Below are 26,577 nucleotides of genomic sequence, written 5' to 3'. Positions count from 1 at the left end.
AATCTCCTTCCCAGAAGAGTGCCCTCTCAAGATAATAGAGGAAAGAAAAGAAATTACTTTTTCTCTTTTCCCTCTCTTTCTTGACACGGGGTGAAGTTTCTCTGTCTCTCTCTCTCTCTTTTGAGACAGAGAGAGGGAGTTCAACTTTCCTATGTTACACCCCCTATCATATTGTTGAGGTGTGAGAGAGAGAGAATGCCTCTCTTTCTCTCCCATCCCTTCAAGAAAGAAGAGAGAGAGAGGGATCTTTTCTTTAGAGAAAGAGAAAAGGGAAATTTCAACACTTTCTCTTTCATGGGGGACTAAGAGAGGGAGAGACAAAATCTCCTTTCGGTTTTTCTCTGAAAGAGAGAGAGTGATGGTCTCCCCCTCAGGCATGGGCATCTGGAAGTGGGGGCCATGCCCCCCCCCTGGGAAATGAAAGTCAACCAAAAATTATGTATTTCACATATACGAGGGCCACTATTTATATTTTGAGCCTTGGCAACACTGATTGAAGTTATGCGCGATTTGACGTTTGCACGGAATCGTCTGGCATTATTGACCATAACGTACTTCAAATGTTTTGTCAATAGCTTGATTTGTGTTGTTTATGTTGCCTTGGAGATTGCGCGACAACAATAAAATGGAATTAACTCGTGAACATTTTCGTGCGATGATTTTTTTACGATTTTCGACGTGGATTATCAAGACAACTTACTTCCACATTTGGCGATGAAGCCCCATCCTTTGCCACTGTGAAACGCTGGTATAACGAATTTAATCGTGGCCGCCATTCGCTCACCGACGAGATTCGCGAAGGTCGTCCAAAATCAGTTGTTGTTCAAGAAAACATTGATGCTGTGCAAAACCTAATACTGCAAGATCGTCATGTGACATACTGTGAGATTGAGGCAACCATAGGCATTAGTTCCACCAGCATATATAAAATATTACATGATCATTTAGCTGTGAGAAAGGTATGTTCTCGTTGGATCCCACACAATTTGACAAAAACTCAAAAAGACGCTCGCGTCAATTGGTGCAAACAAATGCTCAATAAATACAATCGTGGTGCTTCAAAAGACGTATATAAGATTGTAACAGGTGACGAATCATGGATATATGCATATGAGCCGGAACGTAAACAGCAGTCGACTGTATGGGTGTTTCAAGATGAACCCAATCCAACAAAAGTTGTTCGCGCTCGAAGCACATCGAAACAAATGGTCGCCTGTTTTTTCGGGAAAACTGGTCATGTGGCAACTGTGCCTTTAGAGGAACGTAGAACGGTCAACTCTGAATGGTACACAACAATTTGTTTGCCAGAGGTCTTCGGTCAAATACGGAAAACAAACAAACGCCATCGGATCATTCTTCATCAAGACAATGCCACCAGCTGTCACACATCTCGTCTAACAACCGACTTTATGAACAGTCAAAAAATCGAATTGATGGGTCATCCGCCGTACAGTCCTGATTTGGCACCCAATGACTTCTTCTTGTTCCCGAATGTCAAGAATAAATTGCGTGGACAACGATTTTCGTCGACGGAAGACGCCGTTGATGCGTTCAAAAATCATATTATAGAGGTGTCTCAAGAAGATTGGAAAAACTGCTTTGACAAATGGTTCGAACGAATGCAAAAGTGTATTGACCATAAAGGAGAATACTTCGAAAAACAATAGAGCAGTTTTCAATGCCTGTTTTTTCATTGTTAGGCTCAAAATATAAATAGTGACCCTCGTAGAGGGGTGGCCGATGGTGTTCCAGCTCCTAACGAAATTTTGAGAAAATCAGAATTTTCAAATTAAAATCCGTTAAGAACTTTAAAAAATCAACATGTGTAAATGCGAAACCTCTTTTCAAGTGAGTCCCGATTACCATTTTTGGCTTTGAATACAATTTTAATAGACTGAAAAGCTCCAAAAATACGAAATATTTTATTATGCATCCTGCCTTCCAAAACGAAGGCATGTGCTATCCACATTTACTATTCCAGCCCCTCCCGAAAAAAAAATCCTGCGTACGCCAGTGTATTGAACATTGTTGCAACTGAGATACAAAACATTTTTCTTCTCTTTTAATCATAGTTACCCTCATATTTTATTTTCAAGAACTTGTATTTATTTTCAAGGCATCACTCTGAAAGACGCGTGTCTTTGGAATGCTGTGCTCTTCTCATGCTGCATGGAAATAATAATTCAAATTATTATTATTATTAGTATTAGTAGTAGTAATAGTATTGTCCCAGATCATTGACTGTGATAAATTGGCCATTTAATTTTTTTTCCACGGCATTTTTCATAATATTTCACAAGCTCGAGGAGGGGGTTTAAACCCCGTAACCCCCCTTGTTTGCCACTGGTACATAAAGTAGACTTCAAACACCAACTCACGAAGGGATAGAGAGAGAAGATATCATAAAGGGGGAGCAGGTTGAAAGAATCCCTCCCCCTCCCTCTCGCAGAATGGGAAGAAAGTGAGAAAAGGGAGAGGCAGGATCTTCTCTTTTAAGAAAGAAAGGCAGGAGAGAGAGAGAATGGAAAGATGGGGAGAGAGCACCTTTCTCTCTCCCTTGTCGTTTTTTTCCTTCCTTTTTTCTGGGGCAGAAAAAGAGAAAGTTTCTTTATTCCTCCCCTTTCTCGTCTCTCCCTCTATGAGAGGGGGGAAAGAGAGAAACTTTTTCCTCTTCTTCCTCCCTCTCTCTCCTGGCACTCTAATCTATCTGGCCGGTACCCGTGGTGGAGTGGTTAGCACATCTTGCTACGACGCCAGGGGTCCTGGCCTGTGCATGGATGTTTGTGAGTATCCATTCTTCAATTTCATCATATTATCACTCTTCCCCATCTTTCCAAATTAGCCAAAAGTGGCACAAGAAGCGAAGTAAAATAAAGCAAATCAATCAATAACAATCATCTATGTGTGTGGGTGGATATGCACCCTTTCTTTCTCTCCCCAGAGAAAGAGACCACAAAGAAGTATAGAGAAGAGAAGATAGAAAAGAAAGAAAGCAACCGCTCGTGACCGAGAGAGATCATGGAAACCTCTCTGGTGAGGAAGAGGCTTTCATTCTCTCTTTTTCCTGAAAAAGAGCAGTGAAAGAAAAAAGGAACTAAGACGAAATACGTAGAAATTCGGGAGTGAAAAGGACAGAGAGAGAGAGAACATGTTTTCGAAGGACAGAGAGAGAGAACATGTTTTCGAAACTAAAATATGTGTACATTTACATCTGTCCAGTGGTCCACCCTAATTTATACGCATACAGCTCCTGCCCACAAGATCACAAATTTCTAGCGCTCCTGGTTGGACGCGGACATCACTGTGTAAGGATAAATACGAAATGCATGAACAGAACTTAACGGAAACAGACACTCGCTCACAACAGCAGTACTGCGATAGCGAACTTCACCAAGCTGGCATCGTTTACAAGGTCTGCATCGAGCCTGGATCGTGTAACTGGTAAACTGTTTTGCCTGTGCGATATAAAGGAGGTAAGTTATGATTTCAACGAGTATTTACCTTAGCTGGTACAGATGTGTCATAGTCTGTGTAAACATGCTGAAATGTGTTTACGTTTCGCAAGCAACACGGAATGTGGGCGTGTTATGGGGCGTTCGTTACGAAATGAATAAGTGCGTTGTGTATGTGCGGTTTGAACGAAATTCTTGTCAGGATTGTTGAGTTTCGATGTCATGTTATGTGCCATTGTATGCAACAGATAATTACTTTGTTTAGTTTTGAGGAATTCTCTTCCACAATCTTTAAATTGCTAGCGTATATTTTGTTTCTTGTTTTACTTATTTAACGAGTTTTGAGTTTGAAGTCAGTTTTATGCACAGTAAGGGACAAGACCTACAATTTAAAGTGCGATCTCTACAGGGTTCGAACTTCGAACACGGGATCGCTTGATTACAAGGTGACGATGTTACCACTAACCCTACGGGGGTGGCCATTTATTTACGATTACGATGATGGCAGATATCTCCGAATACATAGGCGTAACTGGGCGGGGGTAAGTAGGAGCACTTCCACTTCCCCAAATGTTCAGGTTTATGAACGTTTACAAGTTAATGGTACTTTTTGGTGGTTTACGGGGCGATAAAGTTTTGGTTAGGACAGGTAATTGTTTTGAAAATCCCGACTTTCGGGACAGGAAAAAGTCGGGAAATGTTCCACATTTCCCGACAATATGAAGATCTCGAATTTTACACGCTTTTTTCCTTCAGCTAATTATTTTTACATATCTACAATAAAAACGTTCCATTTCCAAGACATTTTAGACATTCCTTGCACAAAAACCATCCAGAATTAACAACTTTTAAATACTATCATGTCAGCCACGTATCTAGAAATATGTTTCAGTGGACCACAGCGGAAGAAATGTATGGTAGTGATCATTATCCCATTTATATTCATTCACATTTTATATCCTCACAACCAATTCAACATATCATATTTCCCATAAATCGCTGGAAAATTAATAATATATCATGGGAATCATATACAATTTTAATAGATTCTTATATACTTAAAGAACAAATAAATTTCTCTCAATCGGTTTCATACTATACACTACTCCAATATATCACAGAAGTTTTAGACATTCTCAGTTCACGAAAAAGAGTAAATTTTTCACGACTAATTTTTCCAAAAATTCATTGGTGGACTTCGGAGTGCGAGACAGCAAAAGCCAACCGAAAAAGGAGTGAGAATCATTTTGCTTCATATCCTACCCTTGAAAATCGAATATTATGGAAAAAATCAATAGCACAAGGAAAAAAAATATTTCTACAAGCAAAACGTGAAGCGTGGATTAAATATTGCAATTCAATAGACATGCAGGAATCATCCCGAAATGTGTGGCATAAATTTAATTCCTTACGTAAACCATGTCCACCTCGTAGAAAACCTATAGATAATAGTTGGCAAGACCAATTTTTAATGCTTTTGGCTCCACCATCAGTACACCTTCCATATAAAAAAATAGAGGAAAATATTTCTAACTTTTCACTTGAATTCCCTCCCATTTCTACAGAGGAATTAAAAAACATAATTAATAATATTAAACCCACTGCACCAGGTTTAGATGGAATACCATACCAAGCCATAAAATATCTACCTAAAGCAGGTTTAGATATTCTTGTATCTTTTTACAATAACATATTCCGTACCGGTATAGTACCGAGGGAGTGGAAAGATTATATAGTTCTCCCAGTTTTAAAAGCAAATAAATCACCACATTGTGCTACATCTTACAGACCCATAATGTTAATTTCAGTTTTGGAAAAAATATTCGAACGAACGATATACCTCAGAATTACCTGGACACTAGAACGTCAACGTTTCTTTTATCCTACTCAACTTGGCTTTAGAATCAATTATGGCAGTCAAGATGCAATAGCTATCCTAAGCACTGCAATTCAAATTAGCAAAATTAGTCGTTCACACTGTTATAGTCTTTTTATAGATGTGGAAAAAGCATATGATTCTATCAATTTACATATGCTTTGTAACAAATTAGAAAATCTTTTCATTCATCCTCAATTATCGTTAATCATATGGAACCTATATTCCAATAGAAAGATATATGGATGGTTCTCAGAAACAATTAGTGACCCCCGTTTCACTAGCATAGGAATTCCTCAAGGTGCACCTTTAAGTCCTTTATTATTTAATATTTACACAAATGAAATTCACTCCTTACCTCTTTATCCGTTCCAGTTAGTACAATACGCAGATGATTTCTGTTTTTACTGTACTACAGATGATGCAACCCAAGGTATAATTAAAACACAGAGATTAATTAACACCATTAGAGAATGGTTTCATAATGCAGGATTAACCCTTAGTGAAAATAAATCCAAAATCATTTGCTTTAATAACAAACGCACAGATAGTTATCCCAATAATATTTTACAAATTTCTGACATCCCAGTGACAGATTCTCACAAATATTTAGGTGTACATTTTGATAGACGTTTTACATGGAATACACACATTTTATATTTATTAAACAAAGGTCAAAAGTTTTTAAACATAATTCGTAGCATGACAACAACAAAATGGGGAGGCCACCCAAAAATTTTACTTCTCTTTTATAGAAATTGCTTTCGCTCATTTTTCGACTATGCAGCTTTCAGCTACGGGGGAGCAAAATCCAATCTACTCGACAAAATAGATATATTACAAAGAAAAGCATTGAGAATTTGTCTAGGTCTTATGCAATCAAGCCCCAATGTAAGTGTTTATATGGAGAGTAAAGAGACTTCTTTGAGTCACAGGCGGATTCAATTAACAATAAAATTCCTCCTTAAATCATGGGAAAATCATCCTCATCCATTTAATAAATTGTTTGAAATACAAAAACAATGGGCTGAAGCCGATGTAATAAATCCTCATACCACCTCATATTTCCTTGTATACTGTCATTACTTATTTCCAGAATTTCGATCTAATACTTTCACTCTCTTACATCCTTTGATCTATCAACTAGATATTCCATTATATACTCAATGTTCAATCCACTTCAGAGATCTAGGTTTACATGCATTGTACAGAGAAAAATGGCCAATGCATGTAATGATTTACACCGATGGTTCTAAGAATAACAATAGTGTAGGATGTGCCTATTACATCCCAGAGAAAAACATTTATCAACAATTTAGATTACCTATAGATTCATCTATTTTTACTGCGGAAAGTTACGCCCTATACAAAGCCTTACAATATGGAATAGCGGAAGACTTTAAAAAAATTCTTTTCCTTACAGATTCGCTTAGTGTTCTTCAAGCATTATCTACATCCTATCCCAAATTATGTCACCAATCATATCTTATTATTTTAATTATTCAACAAATTCAACTTGCTTGCAAAAGAAACATTGACATACAATTCAGTTATGTCAAAGCACATGATATTAATGTAGGAAATGATAGAGTGGACATGTACGCTAAACAGGCCAGAGATTTACAACTCATAAGTTTCAATAGGTTAATGTATACTGATTTATTACCACGAGTAAAAATAAAACTTATGGAACAATGGAATGAATGGTGCAAAGATCAATTTAAGTTTGTGGGCAACACATATAGATGGATTGCAGAATTTAAATCTAAAGTCCCTTGGTTCAATTCATACACACTCCCACGGCAAGTCATAGTTTTTATTAATAGATTAAGAACAGGACACGTACGTACACCAGCACATTTAGCAAAAATAAAAATTAAAACTCAAGAAAATTGTAAATGTGGCAATAATAATCCTGATGCTCAACATTTAATTCTAGAATGCCCAATCTATTCAGATCAACAAATCATACTCTACAAAGGTTTTCAACGTTTAAAAATTCCATTTCCAATATCACTATCATCCATTTTAACAGATTTATCCCCTTCATTAATATGGATGCTGTATGCATATTCTCGAAAATGTAGACTTGAAATATAAAGTGATTTTTAAGAAACAGCAAAATGGACAAAAAAAAAAAGTGAATTATTTATAATAATTGTTATATATTTGTGATTCCGATTAATTTGTGAGACTAACTGCCAACTTTAGAAGAAAACATTAAAAGAAATAAAAAAAAAAGAAAAAACAATAACGATGTCCAAAGTCGACAAGATAATGCTGACAGGGACAAAAAAAAAAGAAGAAGAAGAAATTCGGGAGGGCTCCGAACAAAGTGTCTCAGGAATAATTATAATAATATTAATAATAATGTTTAAATTAAAACAATTATTTTTAATCAAATTAATACTAATTACACTACATAAATAAATATTACACTTTATTACACGAATAGGTAAAAAGACTGTATAAGAATATAGATATAATAGCGCATATTCATTACGTAGCTTACCTGTAGTTAAGATCGGAATAATTTACATAAAAAAACAAGTGCCCTGGCAATGAATTAATGTCAAATAGATGAATAATTGAATATTTATCGAATAACAAAAATTATGTTACATGTAGTTGGAGAAAAGTAAGTTTCTGATTAATATCTTTTTCATGTTATTTTGAGTAGTAGTGAACATAAATCTCCTTTGTAATGTCATTGAAAGCCGTATGATACCAATATAATCCTTGCCTTCTAAAAAGTTCATAGAAAATTAATAACAATCGATTATGCAACAAATGTTAAAATTTTCATTACTTAATTTTAGTACTTGGTAAGTCTTTCGGGGGGTCCGGACCCCTGAACCCCCCCCCCCCTAAATACGTTCTTCCTGTCCTTCAAAGCCATATGATCCCAATATAATCCTGTCTTCCAATAAGTTCAGAGGAAATTATACAACAAATGCTAAACGAGCATATTTTCATTATTTAATTTTAGTACCTAATAAGACTTTCGGGTAGGGGGGGGGGGGTCCGGACCCCCGAGATACGTCCTTCGTGTCCTTCAAAGCCGTATGATCCCAATATAATCCTTGTCTTGCAATAAGTTAAGAGGAAATTATATAACCGGCTAAACGAATATTTTTTTTCATTATTTAATTTTAATACTTGATAAATCTTTCGGGGGGGTCCGGACCCCCCCTAAATACGTCCTTGTATCATGTGGAATTTCCAGACTTGTCGGGATACCGATACTTTTGTTAACCTCCTGGAACCTGAGGAGCAAAGAAACAAGCAATTTTTATGATTTTGCAACTGCAAAGGGCATGAAATCTTTTTGATTCTTCCCCCACCAAAGTTCAGCTCCCAAGTTCGATTCTGCCCCCTATGTCCCAAGTTACGCCCATGTTCGAACATACTGTATGTGAAAACATAACGAGTAAGGAAGTTAAAAACGATAGTCATACTAACCTCTGTAACCAATCACCGAGTTCTGGGCTCACGATCTCGCCACCGAGGTCCCAGGTTCGACTCCTGGCGTAGGTATGGGTGTTCCTTCGACTGTGTCTTCGTCACTTTCATGCCAATTTAAATTCAGGGGAAGAACAGTGACGTAAAATAACGAAAATTCAGCTCGGACGGGTCCCGGGTTCAAGACCGGGAGTGACAGCGCCAAAAGGGGAAAAGGGGGCGGACGCCACCCCCGATCATCAAGTCACTTCCCCAAATAAATGTTTTTTGAGTCCTTACGTGCATTTTGTATGGTGTTTAGGAGCATGTTAAATGCAAATACCCCCCCCCCCCCGCGCCCCAGAAAATATTCTTGCTCCCTTCCCATTTCTTTCTGACCCGGCTGCATGAATAGGCTTGCCAACCTGCTAGGAATGGTCGGGAGTCTCCCTTACAAACTTTGTTACCTCCCGGAATGACGAGAGCAGCCCTCATTCTGCTTTATTTTCATGCCTTTATCTTTATTTTTAGGAATATACCCTCCCTTGGGCCCGCCACTATGAAATGAAACTATAATTCCCCCGCGCTGTCCCTGCCCTGACTGAGTATTCCTTTTCGAGTATCCGTTCATCTTAGCACGTTTGCACACGCACCGATAGCATCTATCTCGATATCGTCTGCACCAGAAACCAAAGAGGTTCATGACACAGCTGCACACGTGGTTCCACAAGACAAATTTCCCGGCAGGACCATCGAGGTTCGGTATGCGGCCGGAGCTCGCATCGACAAGTCGAGGCGGACCCACCCTCCCCTGCGCCTGAGGTAATGAAAAAGAGGGTATAGACCCAAGACATAAATTTTAGTTGTGTCAAGGAGGAAGTTGTTCTGAAGGCAGGAGCCCGTCTGCGCTTTCTTATAGGCTTTGGCCAGTGGTTGGTGGGGGTCATAACCCTCACCTTTGGCCCAGTATTCCTTTATTTTATATATATATATATATATATATATATATATATATATATATATATATATAAACGTCAAATGTAGAAAAAGACGGCAAAATGAGGGTTGACTACCAAAAAAGTGTACGTAACCCCTCCCTTTCGAAAATCCTGGGCATGGACGCCCGCAGGATTTTTTCCAGGGAGGGGCAAGGAAGGTATTGTTTTCCAGGGGGGCAGAAACGAAGGCAAATTTTCAATAGTGTTGTTCCATAAAAACATTGCTTTAATTTGAATTTTCTGGTGTTCATGCAATAATTAACACAACACATAATATTGTGGCTAAAATGAAATTATATGTGTGAAATACATATTTCTTGGTTGACTTTCATTTTCTGGGGGGGCACGTCCCCCCCCCCTTCTCCCCCCTTCCGGACCCCCATGGGCACGACGCTACTGGCTTTGGCCATCACATCTTGCGCTCCCACCAAAGTTTCGATGAGACGCAAGAACCTTCATTTTGTCGCTCCGCGTGCAAAACTCGCTGCCGGCGTAGGTGGTCGTGATTAGTCAAAAGTGGAAAAAAGCGACATAAACACAAATTCCTGAGAGCGTCCCTGGGCCGATCTCTGTGGCAGAGTGGTTATCAATCACAGAGAGCTACAACGCCTGGGATCCCGTGTTCGAATCCTCGCCTGAGCACATGGCTGTTCTTGTGAATGTGAATGTCCCTTCATTAATTTCGTCATATCATCACTCATCGTCACGATTAACCAAAGGTGGCAGAAAAGCGACGCTACATAAAAAAATGTGAAACGGTGTCGCTTTTCGTTGTTACTTAATTTTATAATGCTCGACACTTCGACGTGGCAGGTACTCTCAATGGCCACCTTGTTATCACGCCTGTTGGCATGCAGCAAGCACGTAGAAAACGTGTTTACGAGATCGGTTAAAAGATTATGGCCTTTTGTTTCGCCTTTCACTCAGGCTGTGACCAAGAAGCTTGGTATGTCACATTAGTGTGGACTCTAATATTGGTTTTAACTAATACCATTGATAGACAACGGCAAATTTATTTGGGGGTGCCTTAAGGGGAGTTTCAATTGCCCATCTAGACATAGGGCCCGTTCCGAAAGTCGCACGAGTTTAACGCGTTAAACGAGTTATGGTAACTGACCGTTCCATAAGTTCTTCCGTGCGTTTCGTGAGTTTCATTATGCTGTCCCAAAAGTCGCATTCCGTGCGTTTCGTGCAAGAACGAGATTCACCAAACGCACGGGCCAGGATGCTGGTTTGTTCCGTGAAAATCGTCTGCTCCTTGCAGACAAAGCGCGTGCTGATGGATTCAAACTGCACTAGTTCGGAAAATGTATTATAATTTTAACAGATAGCGATATGAATCAACATGCACAAGATGAGTATGCCTTGACCGTTCTTAGAATGTGATTAAAATGAGTAACAGTGGCCATAATAGAGTTTATTTTTGCCATAAGGACATTCCTTCCGCTGACGCCATGCGGAAACTTTCTCTAAACAAAACGCTGCGCCTGCGCTTTCGCCTAGAGTGTCCCATAAGTCCGTAAAATAACTGGTTTCACCAGATTCACGAGCCCAGTTATTTTCGTTGAATGCGTTCGTTTCGTTAAGACTTTCGGAACGCACCCAATGTTAGCTTATGTTCCTTTTTCACAGAAACGTATGGAGATGAAATGTTAACATTATAGTTTCAGAGTATTCGTTATATCACTTTAGTACAGGTTTTATTTTGTTATATTTAAAAATGAAAGTAAACAATACCATAGGCGTGCGCAAGGGGGAGGCAAGAGGGGACAGTTGCCCCCTAATACTCTTAGAAAATGGTGTAGAGGAATCTCATCATGATTAAAAAAATATTATGCTAAATTGTTATTAACACTCCCACATACTTTGTGAGTTGTGTTACTTCTATATGTTTTCAGAATAAATTGCCCATACATTGAAAATGAATAAATAGTGTGTGTAGTTGTTTTGAACATGCAATACAAAACCAAGGTTATCTGTAAATTAGTCTCTGAACTGCAGAGAGGTGAAATAAACCAGGGACGATTCCTCCATGTAGGAAGTGAGGAACTTCCTACAGTTCATTTTTACTTATTTCCAGTTCTCTACTTTTTAGGACTTTAATGTGTGTTATAAAATTATGAGCACATTGTACGTACAATTGCCTAAGTTAGCTACTGTCAGGAGTTGACTGCTCTCGGTCGCTCCAGCTCCAGTAGCAGTCCAAAGACGATAGATGCGAGCTTTTCTACCGCTCGCTGAGGAATCTCAGCTGTCTCTCAGCGGTCATCCTACAGACAGATGGGTGGAAAGGGCAGTTCAAGGGAGTGGGGAAAGATTACGAAGATCGGCAAGGACCGAGGAACCAGCAAGACTTTCCTCAATCAGCAATGCCAACCCCAACAAAATGTTACTAAACCAAGCACACTTTGATCTTTGTTGGCACTTAGCACCGTTTCTAGCATAATCTGCAAACGCCAATCCCTGGGGAAGGGAAATCGAATCCAAAGGAATATGTGTCAGGAAATAAAAATCAAATTACAAATCTTATTTCTACTGCACCAGCGGACATGTTTCAAACGAAAGGGAGTATGACGATCCAGCGGAAAGCTTTTATACAACCATGTCACAATCGATCCTCTACTTTATACTGCCCGATTTAGTTCGTCAGAAGATTTTATGGTAGGAAATCGGTAGAAAGTTGGGGGTAAACAATTTTCTCAAACCTTTTTATGTTCGATGTTGAACCCATGTCATTTGTTGCACCATTTTACAAAATTTTGGTGGGAAATTTACACTATTACATAACTGTTAAAAATAAGTAACGCAAGTTCAAAACTCTAGAAAAGCAGATGCAGAATTACAATTATCCGAAATAAATTAATAATTAATAATAAATCCTACCACAATTTAGAAGCATTTAGCATAATTTCGAAGTTTAAGCAACACTTTTTATTATCGTCAATCCGCACGATAGGGAGGGGGAAGAAAATATAAATTCTTGCAAAATCTGAAATATCGTCGATTTTTATAGGTTCACATTTAAATATTTCGAAGTGAGGAGCAAGGGCCCCTTGCCACACCTTGAGCATGGGCCTGTAGCTAACATTCTAAATGCAATGGGTCGTACAAGCAAGACGTGTCAATGTATTTGAACCAATTTTTCAAACCTTCCTCGGTTTACCATAACTTCTTCCTACACTCCGAAAAAGCCACGAGTCGCCACTGGGCAGGGGGTAGATAACGTTGGTGCCACGGAAGTTTGAATTCTTCTAATACATAATTTTGTGTATCACATATGTGCATTATGTAAACATCTTTGATGTTTTTATACTGTAATCTCTCTTATAGGCTACTATATTATACATACAGGGTGAGTCTGTAACTTCGTAGCAGTCTAATAGTTTCAAAACTAAGACAATTGCAACGAAACTACATTTACTTGATTGTGCAACCAGACACCATGGATACAGTGGTCGCTCTCGGCATTGGTGTCCTGGGTGCGGTATTCGTTGGATCACTCCTCGTGCTGATTGTCATCTGTCACCACAAGTTCTGTACTTGTGAACATACTATATTATCTATTTTTACATATATCTGATGATATCCATACCCATGGAAAAATGGGTTAACGGATAAATAAAGATTATGATTATGACATGGATTTTCGATGGGTCTGGACATACACTACATACGCTCGTTTCGTGCCCATCAATGCTATAAAATACTGATATGAAATGAAGTTTTTTCTTTCCTCGACTGAACTTTCAAGGCTTTTGCCCCTCCCCCTTATCAGAGGGTCTGCGCATGCCTATGAACAATATAACTATAAATAAAATGTGTGATTTATCTGTAAATAAATCAGGTATGTATACTTCTAGTGTGTGAGAAAAAGTTGCACAATCAAGTAAATGTAGTTTCGGTACAATTGTCAATATCATACCAGTCTTCTCTGTATTAGCTATTTTGAAACTATTAGACTGCTACAAAGTTACAGACTCACCCTGTATGTATGAATTTACTTCAAGGTGAAATGTCAGCATGAACGTGCTATCCTTCATCCTACCGGACACCATGGAAACAGTGGTCGCTCTCGCCATTGGTGTCCTTGGTGCTGTATTCGTTGGATCACTCCTCGTGCTGATCGTCATCTGTCACCACAAGTTATGTCGCCAAGGGAAGATTTTCAGCAGTTGTGACCCAGACATGAGGCAAGTAGATTAACTGAGCAATTTAACTAAAAGTTAAAATATACAAAACAGTAATTTTGCCTGTAATATTATATGGATGTGAAACTTGGTCCCTTACATAAAAAGAGTAACATAACTTATGAGGATTTGGAAATAACATCCTTAGAAAAATATTTGGACCAAAAAGGGATGAGGTGACAAGTGAGTGGTGAAGGTTACAAACTTAGAACTGCATAATTTGTATTAACGTCCAGATATTAGAATAATTAAATCAACATGACTTGAATGGGCAGGCCATGTGGCGAGAATGGAGTGAAAAGAATCGTTTACAGGATTCTTGTTGGGAAGAGACCTGTAGGAAGACCAATATGAAGATAGAGGGATAACGTTGAGATGAACCTAAAGGAAATCTATAAGGATGCAAGGTTGATTTTACCTGCGATAGGGCCAGATGGAAGGCTTGAGTTGCTACAGCCATAAACCTTTGGGTTTTAGAAGGCTAGAGAGTTACTTATTCATTTAAACCAGTGCTCAAAGTGGAGGGGGATATGAGTGGATGGTATTCTGCCACCTACGAAGAATTATGCAAAGCATATTAAAAACAGTGGCCGCGGTGGCTCAGTCGGTAACGCGTCTGACTACCATGCTCAAGGTCCGGGTTCGATCCCCGGCCGGTTCAAATCCGGGAACTTTTCTAACGGTGGAAGCGGCCCCGGCGCCCACCCAGCGTCGAATAACATGGGTACCTGGGGGAAACCCTGGGGGGTAAAGGCGGTCAGGGGCGTGATGCTGATCACATCACCCCCACTCACGACCGGATCAAGAAAGTGTGGGGCGTTACCCCCACACCCCCTATACGCCTTCATGGCGTGGTGCTATGCACAGGGGAACACTTTTTATATTAAAACACAGGTGCATCCTCCCTGCTAGTGCTATAGTTCAAGCAAACATTCCCCAACTAACAATTTCCACTTTGAGTATTGATTTAAATGATATGCTGAAATGTTCAATTTGGTTACAAAGTGGACGTACCCACTTCATTTTTGACGCTGCGGTGGCTATGGTTGAGTGATTGATTTAAACACATACCTGATATTTTTAAGAGTCCAGAACAGCGGTATGGAGACTGTCATGTTTGCAGCATAGCTGAATTCTGCACCATGTTCTGGCAGATTTTTTTGCACAGATCATCCAGGATCACATGCGTGAAGGCATCTTCCACAGCTGCTAGCAACCCTTGCATTTTGCAAAATCGGTTGTGTTCGCAAATCATCTCCCAGTAGATGCCACAGAATTTGACTGAGCTACAAAAATGATGTCTTCATACCGATGTTCTGGACTCTTAAACCACCAGGTATGACAAGCATTCAACAATAACCATGGTAGTGTTTTTTAGTTTAGTTGGTGTTTTAAGTCCACTTTATGCACAGTAAGGCTAATCGAGACTGGACCTACAGTTTAAAGTGGGATCCGAACCACTTGTGCCTCCACTGGGTATCAAACCCGGGACCCCTTGATTACAAGGCAGCGACACTACCACTGCGCCATCGAGGAGGCCCCCCATGGTAGTGTCAAAAAATGAAGTGGGTACACCCACTTCGAGACCACTCTGTATACTCTGAAAAAAAAAAAATCAGCATTATAGTTTAAATCAATGCTTGAACTGGTATCTTCCACGGCTGGTTCCGGACTTTATGAGCACCTTGTAGATGAAAACAAGTGGCTCTGGGTCTTACCTAACAACTGGAGCATGTAGAGACTGAGAATGTGTTGCCATGAAGCTAGTTTAAACATTCTATTGGCATTTTTTTTTTAGCATGAAATGTCTCAAATATAGACTTGCTTTTCAAGCTAGTTCCAGACTTTTATAAAACAGGAAAAAAGTACTTTTTTCTTCTTTTTTTTAATATCGAAAGGATGCCTTGGACATGCCTCTGAAACGGGACTATCCCACTCAAAATGACAAGTATGGTCACCCTACTTCTTGGTGCATTATATATGGCATTCCTCTTGCAGGGCAGATGTGCATTTGATCGAGGCTGAATCTTCTGTCCTTGAACTGGGAGAAGTTAGGCTGCACCCAGACATCGAACGGATTCTGGCCGACGAGCAATGGATTGGAGATGCAACAGGATTGGTCCCTCACTGCCTGGCCATATTAAAGATATGCCACAACCTCACAGAGAAATTGGCAGCTATGGCAATGAAGTCACTGCAGCACCAGGAAGCTCAGGAAATAATTGAGGTAATTACATTATTTCTGTTTTGCTTATTGTATATCATTTTTCTCATAACTCGCATGCAATTACTCTCATGAATATGAATAATGAAATAGACGATGATTTGAATGTGCAACTTTTGACCTAGCATAACCACTTTGCTGCAAAAGATGGCTACATTTTACTTCAGTCCGCCTTGAAATAACTGCATTTCATCATCTTGGAGGTGATGTGATCAGCATCATGCTCTTGACACATTTACTTCCAGGTACCCATTCATTTGAGGCAGGGTGACCCACAGAGCCAATTTATGCAGGGAGAAGGCTGAAAAAAAATCCTACCTTAGATCACCCACACTGGGAATGAAACCCAGTTCTCCCGCGTGGCAGTCAGATGCCGTACCGACTAGACCAAAGTGGCTCTTGGATATTCTGAAAATTTGACCTGATGTACTGCAACAATTCTTATTTATTTTATATATTTATTACATATAATAGAAATAAATTTCTATGTACTAGGGATGATAAAAAAATATAAAGCTTATAAATTCCAGTATACATTTATTAGACGAATAAAAACGGATTCACTATTTCTCTATATAGTACTAGAACTAGGGGTCATGTTGTCGGAAGCCCAACCCCTCATGTTCTGGCCAGGCAGTTTTGGGTGGCATGTGCTCCATCATCCAGCATACTTCCCGGAGCTTGCTCCAAGTGATTACCATCTCTTCGCTCCTTTGAAGAAGCATCTCAGAGGACTTCAGTTTCACTCGGATGATGTTGTCAAGCACGAAGCAAGTGTTGGCCTCTGACAACAGGACCCCCGAGTTCTATGAGACAGGTGTCATGAACCTCGTGAAGCACTGAGATAAATTTTGTTTATATTCGTCTAATAAATGCCTACTGGAATTTGTAGTCTTTGTATTCTTTTTTCCGATCGTCCCTCATATATGAGAAAAGTTGGTTTACTGGCGATAAACCAGTTAACATGGGAGAATACACCACTGCCATTATATGAGAAAGTAGTGTGTTAATTGTTGAGCCACTTGTGCAACTCGGAAAGTACATAGTGACATGAAGGAGCTGTAGTTTTCATTGCAAAATTTCCATTTTTTTAGGTGGCTCGCTCAATTTCTCCCAGAGTGGACGACGTAGTTAGAAGCATGTATCCACCTCTGGATGCTCGTGTATTGGAAGCAAGGGTCTCTGCGATGGTTCTTGCAGTCAGCCATTTGGTGCTGGTGACCCGCTACGGCTGCAGCACCAACCAAAGAAGCAACTTGAATTGGGTGGATCACGGTTTGGCAGACACAGATCAACATCTCTTGGTGAGTACTAAACAGTGACTTATTCTGAAAATGTTACCTGCTTTACCGCAATTGTTATTTATTATGATCTATATGTATCTTTATTATACACCTGGTCTACATAGATTAATTAGATATAATAGAAATAAAACACCAGTGTAGGCACACAAGTAAAACAAACACAGAACTCTGACAACTTCAAAATTTCTGTCAATTTCTATACCTTTCATAACATTTTCCTTCAAGTAGCAACTCTGCCTCTGCCGAACGTGGCACAGAAATAGAAAGAATGAGAAGTGTTCTTCTGCCAGTGCTGTTTGTAGCAGTGAACTGAACACATACACCATGGGCCCATTCCGAAAGTCGCACGAGTTGAACGCGTTAAACGAGTTATGGTAACTGACTGTCCCATAAGTGCTTTCGTGCGTTTCGTGAGTTTCATTATGCTGTCCCAAAAGTCGCATTCTGTGCAAGAACAAGATTCACCAAACGCACGGGCCAGGAGGCTGGTTTGTTCCGTGAGAATTGTCTGCTCCTTGCAGACAAAGCACGTGCTGATGGATTCAAACTGCACTAGTTCAGAAAATGTATTATAATTTTAACAGAGACCGACATGAAGCAACATGCACAAGATGATTATGCCTTGACCGTTCTTAGAATGTGATTAAAATGAGTAACAGTGTCCACAGTAGAGTTTATTTTTGCCATAAGGACATTCCTTCCGCTGACGCCATGCGGAAACTTTCTCTAAACAAAAGGCTGCGCCAGCGCTTTCGCCTAGAGTATCGTTAAGACTTTCGGAACGCACCCCATGCGTTATTACATAGCCACCCGCTCACTTTTTTTCAGCCTGGTCGTCACATGGGAGCCTTATACAACGATCAGTGGCATATGTGCTATATGTATACATATCATCTGTAAGTTCTTTAAATACAAGGGTGATCGAAAAAAAATACAAAGCCTGTAAATTCCAGGACTCACGTGAAAGGATACTTCATACACTACTTTTCAGTATAGCGTAATGCAACCTTATTGATGCGTTGAGATCAACTAGACCCTCAATCATCTCTTGGGTGACTTAGCTATTCATCATTCATCTTCCAGATGGTTATCACTCACTTGGCCCAAAATATGATGTGCGAGAGGTCGCACTCGAGAAGAATGGCAAGAATTGACATGTACAACAAATGGGCTTATTACTCTCCACGACTGAACCGATATGGATGTAATTAGGAAAAGGACTTGACCTGCCTCTCGTCCGGATGTAGGTTATTTCCACAGATCATCATCTCAATTGTCACATATCTGACCCCCTGTCAGAATTCACTCTCCTCACTCCCTTGCTCTCATCATCCCTGATCCTGTCATTCACTCGATCCATTCACTCGCCAGCTGTCGTCTCCCCAAAACACAGCCGTCTCTCAAGTCAGTAACCTAATGTTTGCATAATTATTTCTTAAGCTTTCCTTTCTCTGCTTTCTGCTATGTTAAGGATAATAGCAGACTTGTCACTTTTACCCAACGCCTTGGGTACGATACAATACAACAGTCTCCTCCCTGGTTCAGGCACTTCATGAGATTCATGATGCCGGTCTCATAGAACTCAGGGTCCTGCTGTCTGCCAAACCCTTACTTCATGCTGCGTCTACGTACAGTGATTCGGAAAAAAAGGCCTGGCCTTCTTACTAGATCTCTATGCTCCTTTGAAGAAGCATCTTGGAGGATGCCAGTTTCACTCGGATATTGTCAAACCCGAAGTAATTGCTTGGCTAACACAACAGGACCCCCCCCCCCCCCCAAGTTCTACGAGACAGGAATCATGAACCTCGCGAAGCACTGGGATAAAGGCCTGAAACGAGGAGGAGACTATGTTCAGAAATAGTGTATGAAGTGTTCTTTCACGTGAGTCCGTTTGTATTCATCCAATAAATACCTACTGGAATTTACAGGTTTTGTATTCTTTTTTTCGATCATTCCTTGTAGTTGACTTAAATTCTGGTTTAAAAACTTGTACAATGTAACAAGCAATTTTCCATGCACAGGGTGGCTGCAGACAAGCAGAAATGAAATTCTCTGTCTTTTTCATTTTTCCCTGACAATCCGTAGCAGCGATTAGGGGTGAGGGGCAGTTGCCCCCTGCTTTTTGCCACTCTTGCCTTTGCACTATGCTAAACCTAATCTACGAGGGAAAGTAAACTGTCTTTGCCCCCTAGTTTTGGAACGTAATCGCCGCCACTGCCGACAATTATATGCTAAATCCATGTTTTTGCAAATGGAAATATAAAAAAACCTCATACAGATCCAGGTATGGATTGTATTAAGAACCTATATTAGCTTCCAACAAATTAACTTAATTTTTCTATGATTTGTATTCAAACTGCAAAATAGTGAATTTGGAAAATTATTACAATTCACAAGCTAGGAAGGGATTAATATAGGATTTTCATATGCAGCCAGTTTTCAACAATGATTATTTTTCAAGTTACAACCAAATGAGATTAAGTGTGAAGTGCCATTGATGAAATATAAATTTTGTAATTTATCAATCTCCTTAGCCTTTTTCATTATTATGTGTTGACATTTCCACGGAGGTTTGGAACTCTCTGCTTGCACGAACCATGAGTACAGACTCATTTTCTATGTATTAACATTTCTATACTACTTCTCTATTCTCTGGAAAGCAAACAAGTTACCTTTGCATGTATGAGCGAGATTTAGACAGGGTAAATTTGCAACTTATTTGATGCCCACCAGACAACATATAGTGTCTGCTTGACACCAAAAACCCTAAAATCCCTTAAACCTGATTCTCGGGATTAAATGTTCTGAAAGTGAAACAATGGAATTGTACAAAAAAAGTGTCACATTTCCTTACATTATCAACTTGACTTCTCCTTCAGTACAAATATTGACAGTGTATCCAAATACTGTGAACTGACAACATGCAGTTCTACCATTATTGCTGGCAGAAAGAGTATACATGCACAGCATAATGAATAAATAAATACTATGCTAGCTATCAAAGAGCCTCACATGATTATCAAAAATAACTATTTTTTATGTTACTCCATGGAATAACCTTAATCAAATCACTATTACATGCATGTTGTGAAATATATTATTCGCTGCATCTATGTAAATGTAGTATTTTGTTTGTCTATACCTAGGTTCTGAGAGAAGCTGCCCTAGCACAGGAAACTTCGTGCCGTCTCTTGAATGGTCGAGCTTCAACTAGCACTCCCTTGTAATACACCCTATTCCATTTATTAAAATGGACATGAATTATGCTTTTGTACAATAGACATTAGAATTATTTACACATTGTAAAAGTAATGAAAAATGATAAATAAAACTCATGTTCAAATAAATCATTGTTCATCTCGTGTTTGAAGACAACAAATTTTGACAAATGTTTACCCTGTGACGTAATTTTCATTAGAAAAGTCTCTCCAGACTATATTTATCTGATACTTGAATTTCAACCGGCATCCCTACCAGTCAAAAACATTGAAGGTGTTTGAAAAGTCAAATATAATTTCCATAAGTACCAAAGGCTTTGCATCAAAGATCACTTATCAGATATCTAGTTGCACTTTCTGCATTTTCAAAGTGAATTAAATTTCACATAGACTACATAGGCTGATTTTTTAGTAGTGGCAACTATGCTATAGCGACGCCGTGCAATGGAGCCAGGCAATGTCATGTATACTAAAGGTTAGTTACATGCGTACCCTCCCTCAGACCAAATGAACTCACCCATCTCACTCCATGCCCGTGCACAGTGACAACAAGAACAAAACAGTTGTGAGCGAGCGGTCGCGTTGTGCAGTCGTGATGTTCATGAAGCAGGAGCAGCGGCGCTGGTTAAAAATTAAATGTGCTAGAGGTCGCACAGCACGACAGTGACACCATGGACTGCAACAGGCTTAATCCCTAAGATGAAGGAACCACTTTGTGGGATTCGCTTCCGATCAGTTCGAGACATTCTTTTGTCAGTAGAACGCTCTCTTCATACTATCAACAGATTAGGCAGTGCCAACGGCATCCGATGGCTTCCACATCGCTGGCAACACGTTGTGCGCAATGCTGGGGACTACATCGAAGGCCTGTAAAACTTAGAACCATGTATGTGTGTCTACAAAATAAATAGTTGCCACTACTAAAAAATCAGCCCTTGTACTTTGCTCTCCAGCTTTCCACATGATGTGGCTTCCTCAGGAGTGGACAAGCCTAGTCAAGGTTTAAAACATGGGGAAGGTAAGTTGAGGTTAAAATACTGAGTTGCTAGCCAGAGATGAAGTAGGAAGGAGTGACAGGGCACTGCATTGTCTTTTATCTTTTAACCTCAACTTGCCTTCCCCGTGTTTTAACCTTTTGGATCCCAAGCGTCTCGATCGAGATACCTAAAAGTAACCCTCACGGTCCCAAGCATCTCGATCGAGACGCTGTGTCAAGGTCGTAGTTTTTACGTTATAACTTTTCTATTTTTGGCTAGAATTTCGATTTTTTTTATATTGTTCCTAACACATGTATTTAACAGAAATGTTTCTTGCATCTTTTTTTTCTTCATGAAAATGGAGGTGAAAAGGCGGGAAAAGGGACTTCTCTTTTGCATCTCTTTTCAAGGGAAAATATAAATTTCAAACATTTCAACAATTTTTTAAAATAATTTTTTGGGGTTTTCTCCCTTCCCCCTCCATATATACGCCAAATTTGCATAAATTTTGCATTTTGACATTTTTTCGGGGGGACGGGGGCGGGGGGAAACGCCATTTTTTTTTAAGAAAAGTATTTTTGAGGGGATTTCCCCTTTCCCCCTCCATATGTACACCGAATGTGCATAAATTATATATCGTCTGAATCTGTGATTCATTCTGCGTACAACGGTATATCTTTCATATCTCTAGAGCATTTAGTTTCTGAGCTATAGTCATTTCAAGGTACCGCTGCATTTTGAAGCTTGAATCAGTGGCGTGCCCACCATTCCTTTTGGGGGTACAACTCAAGTTACATTGGTCATACGAAAATGATGCAAATATTTTTCTGTTTCTTACATGCCAGCGATAATTTCTATGTGCATTTTGAACTTTTCATATCCTTTTTTTCAGGGGGGGCGAAACCCCATTTTTTTTAAAAAAAAGTATTTTCAGGGGATATCCCCCCTTTCCCCCTCCATATATACGCCGAATGTGCATAAATTATATATCGTCTGAATCTGTGATTCATTCTGCGTACAACGGTATATAGTTCATATCTCCAGGGCAAATAGTCTCTGAGCTAAAGTCATTTCAAGGTACCGCTGCATTTTGAAGCTTGAATCAGTGGCGTGCCGACCATTCCTTTTGGGATGTACAACTCAAGTTACATTGGTCATATGATGATAATGAAAATATTTTTGTGTTCCTTACATGTCAGCGATCATTTCCATGTGCATGTCGACACTGTCATGTACTTTTTTTCGAGGGGGCGAAACACCATTTTTTTTTAAAAAAAAAAAGTATTTTCAGGGGATTTCCCCCCTTTCCCCCTCCATATATACGCCGAATTTGCATAAATTTCATATAGTCTGAATCTGGTTCATTCCACGTACAACGGTATATCACTCATCTCTCTAGGGCAATTAGTCTCCAATCTACACTCATTTAATTGAAACTCTGAATTTTCCTCAAAATCGGCTCGGGACCGTGTGGCTTACTTGTGAAAATGGCCTTGGGACTCAAAAGGTTAAACCTTAACTAGTCTTGTTCACTCCTGAGGAAGCCACATCATGTGGTGAAAGCTAGAGAGCAAAGTAAGTACGTGCCAAAACTGGTCTTTATTACTTAGCGAAATGATGGCACGTGATGTAAGTTATGCCTTATCTGAATTAAATTTTATTTTTCGACAAAAAAATGTAAAGTTTTAGTAGCCTCATGATGATATATTTTTACTGCAAAATGATTCATTTGAAATTCTAATTGGTCAAATAATTTCATATTATTCACATTTAAAATTATTGTACTATAATGTGAATGGCTCTGGAGTAAAACGTGATAACCTACAAAAGTACAAAACCGAGAAAAACAGTTTCGCTTATGGGTTACACAGATGTTCCCGTACGTTTCTGGCTATCACCGGCTACTGAAGGAACTTCATTCACTGTTGTACAGCAATCGTATCAATGTTAACTTAATTTTGAACGGAGTGTGGGTTATCAAGTTCTACTCCTGAGTCGCTCATATTACAAGTTCACGTGCATCAATAATATTTATTCACATGTTTAGTCATTCACTATGTTATAAATATAATTAAAGTGTGAATTTGAAATAAAATAATCCCAATCATTTTAATATACTTCATTCAACTAAATACATAAACCCATACAGACATATACATGATCATATCTACATTTGACTAGAATATATATTCATTAAACTTTCACAAATCATTTTCCTGTAGTTTACGGTTATTAAAAGCATAAGAAAACAGTTTTTCATTGTGACGTTTGAGGAGAACACACGTTCCCTTCATCAGACATTTATTTTCATTTTGACTAAAGATATTGTATTTAAAATTTTAATGTAACAGAAAACATCAAGAGACTTTGTGAAAACAATAATGAATTTGAATTACCTGATTATTATTACTATTATTTATTATTTGAAGTAGGGTGATATTTGGAATTCATAATTTTAAATAAAAAAATAATGTGATCAAATTTTTTTTTATCTGAAATAAAAATAAAACAGACTGCTTCTTTTCAGTTAAGTTGCTATATTACAACAATGTAACATTGACAACATCCATTATATAACAGATTCTTTTGTTTAAAAAATTGCTAACCATTGTTATAACTGTATCTTTAGTCAAAATGAAAATAAATGTCTGATGAAGGGAGCGTGTCTCCTGAAACGTCACAACGTAAAAACTGTTATCTTATGCTTGTAATAACCGTAAACTACAGGAAAATAATTCTACAATGCAAGCAATGCGTACATACAAGAAAAACTAAGTTTCACAAGTCATTACACAATACGTATATTATTTGTACCAAAGAGCCGATATAAGTATAAAAGCTTACATACAGAAATTTACACATCATGTCAGTCTTTTCAGCTCTTCATCTACGAAATACACACTCTAGTTTACTGCATTTGAATTAGACAGTTGCTATGATGCAGTACTTATTTTTCCAATCCAATACACGGAATGCTTTAAACTATTTGGCACAGATGCAAGTCCACGGCACAAGCATGGCTAGAGTTTGAGATGAACTTATGGGAAGGGGGAGAAACTACTTGTTCCATGGAATGAAAATTGTTGATCGATTTTACATATTTTCTGCCAACTTTGGCTAATTGTGAAGAGGAAGAATGGTGGTAAGATGGATGAAGGAAAATCACAAACATATATGGGTGATACATTGCGATCCCAACAGAGGATTATAGAGGCTGTGATTCCAGACGCCAAAGCCTCGATAGTCTGTAAAATGAAGTTAAGGGTGGATTGAAAAATGTGCCACATGCTTGCTTCAATTAATACAAATTAGGAAGAGCCCATAATTTAACCAAAACAACACCACCAGCATGGATTGATAGAAATTATATTCTGTGTGGATTCTAAATGACTGATTTGGTCTATTTTACTTCACTTTTCTGCCACTTTTAGCTAATCGCGAATATAAGAATGAGTGATACGTTGAAATTGATGAAGTGACACTCACAAAGAACTCTCGTGCCGGGATTTGACGTATTTTACTTCGCATTTCTGCCACTTTTGGATAATCAATGAAGATGAGGATGGGTAATGATATGATGAAGAGACGGACGGAACAACCACACCGAGGGCAAGATTCAAATCCGAGACTCATGGCCCAGTGGAGAGTTCAGTGAGTGAGTGAGTGTGTGTGTATGTGGGGGGGGGGGGGGATTCTGTGTAGACAATAATATTAACTTCATGATCCATAGTGTCATTTCAATCAGGCTTTAGTGATCTTGTTGGCACATCACGGAATATCTCCAAACCAACAACGGACAAGGGAATTACCTACAAGAATAAGGCTGTTGGAGAGGAGGGGGGAGCATACTTACAAGCAACCGACTATTAAATCATCATGTTCAAAATTTTCAACATAGCTCTCTCTCTCTCTTTTGCGATACTTTAACAGACAGTTGCATAAAGCAGCATGTCTTCATCTTGCCAGTAGTTTTTACTACGCAATTCCCATTTGCCTAAATGTACAATTCATCTTTCACCATCACTATATTCATGGTTTCAACACATGCAGGAAACTTTTTGGATCATATTCCCAACTTGTTTTTCTAATAGTTTCTAAAACTACTCAGAAATGATAAAAGGAATAAGTAATATTATCCTTGTTTACAAACGTATTTACAGTACTTTCTGAAAAACAGTTTCTCTCCTTTGCATACTCCAGTGGTTCCCAAAATGTGCACCCCAGGGTGCCGTGGCTGGCTTACAGGGGCACCACGAAATGTTCCAATATTTTCACTGAAATGCCACTTGTTAGCCAATGATATGACACATGATTGTTCCAAATATGTGCTTATTTAGTACGTTCTACATATAAAATGTTTCTGAATTTGAAATACATGTCTTTTTTTTTTTTTTTTTAACTTAAGGCAAGCAATCTAGCCACACTAACTGATTGTCCGCATAAAATATGATAAAATTGGGATAAGTATATAACAGGGTGCCTAGAGCAGCTAAAAACTCATAACAGAATATATCCAGAGTTTCGGGGAAGTAGTAACTAAAAAGAAATTGAGAATCTGCATGCACTGCTGCTACACTGTGCTACGTGGCATCTGAATACACTACATTTTCAATGACATAACAAGAAAACAGAGTCCAAGGTGTAGAGGAAACACGGCTGAGCTGTTCGTATGCCCAATCCAGGGTGGATTCTTCATTTAAAAACAACGCATATGCTACACAATGTGAGAGATTCACTATAGCTCCTGTCCATGAGACGTAACCATTATATTTCTTATTCCTGTATAGAAATACAAATCTACTCACAGAGTATTAATAACACCAAAGAAGCATATCTAAACAAATAAAATCATTATTCAAAGGCAAGTGGGGAGGAATTTTAGTGTGCCCACTTGAAGTGG

At 38.9% G+C, this 26,577-nt stretch overlaps 1 protein-coding gene across 1 annotated transcript; it reads left to right on the top strand.

The window, feature by feature from the left end:
- Positions 1-3,359: 3,359 nt before the first annotated feature.
- On the top strand, positions 3,360-20,819 carry LOC145996509 (transmembrane protein 98-like). Its single transcript, XM_083133012.1, has 5 exons — positions 3,360-3,473; positions 13,775-13,957; positions 15,953-16,181; positions 17,273-17,482; positions 20,629-20,819. Exons 2-5 carry the CDS (start codon positions 13,788-13,790, stop codon positions 20,707-20,709), a joined length of 690 nt encoding a protein of 229 aa, XP_082989138.1. The 5' UTR covers positions 3,360-3,473; positions 13,775-13,787; the 3' UTR covers positions 20,710-20,819.
- The last annotated feature ends 5,758 nt before the right edge of the window (positions 20,820-26,577 follow it).

The sequence above is a fragment of the Lepisma saccharinum genome, chromosome 12 (assembly GCF_977018435.1).
Source record: "Lepisma saccharinum chromosome 12, izLepSacc3.1, whole genome shotgun sequence".
Lineage (NCBI taxonomy): Eukaryota > Metazoa > Arthropoda > Insecta > Zygentoma > Lepismatidae > Lepisma > Lepisma saccharinum.
Note: the sequence above shows the minus strand (reverse complement) of the source record. Positions and strands in the feature narration are given on the sequence as shown.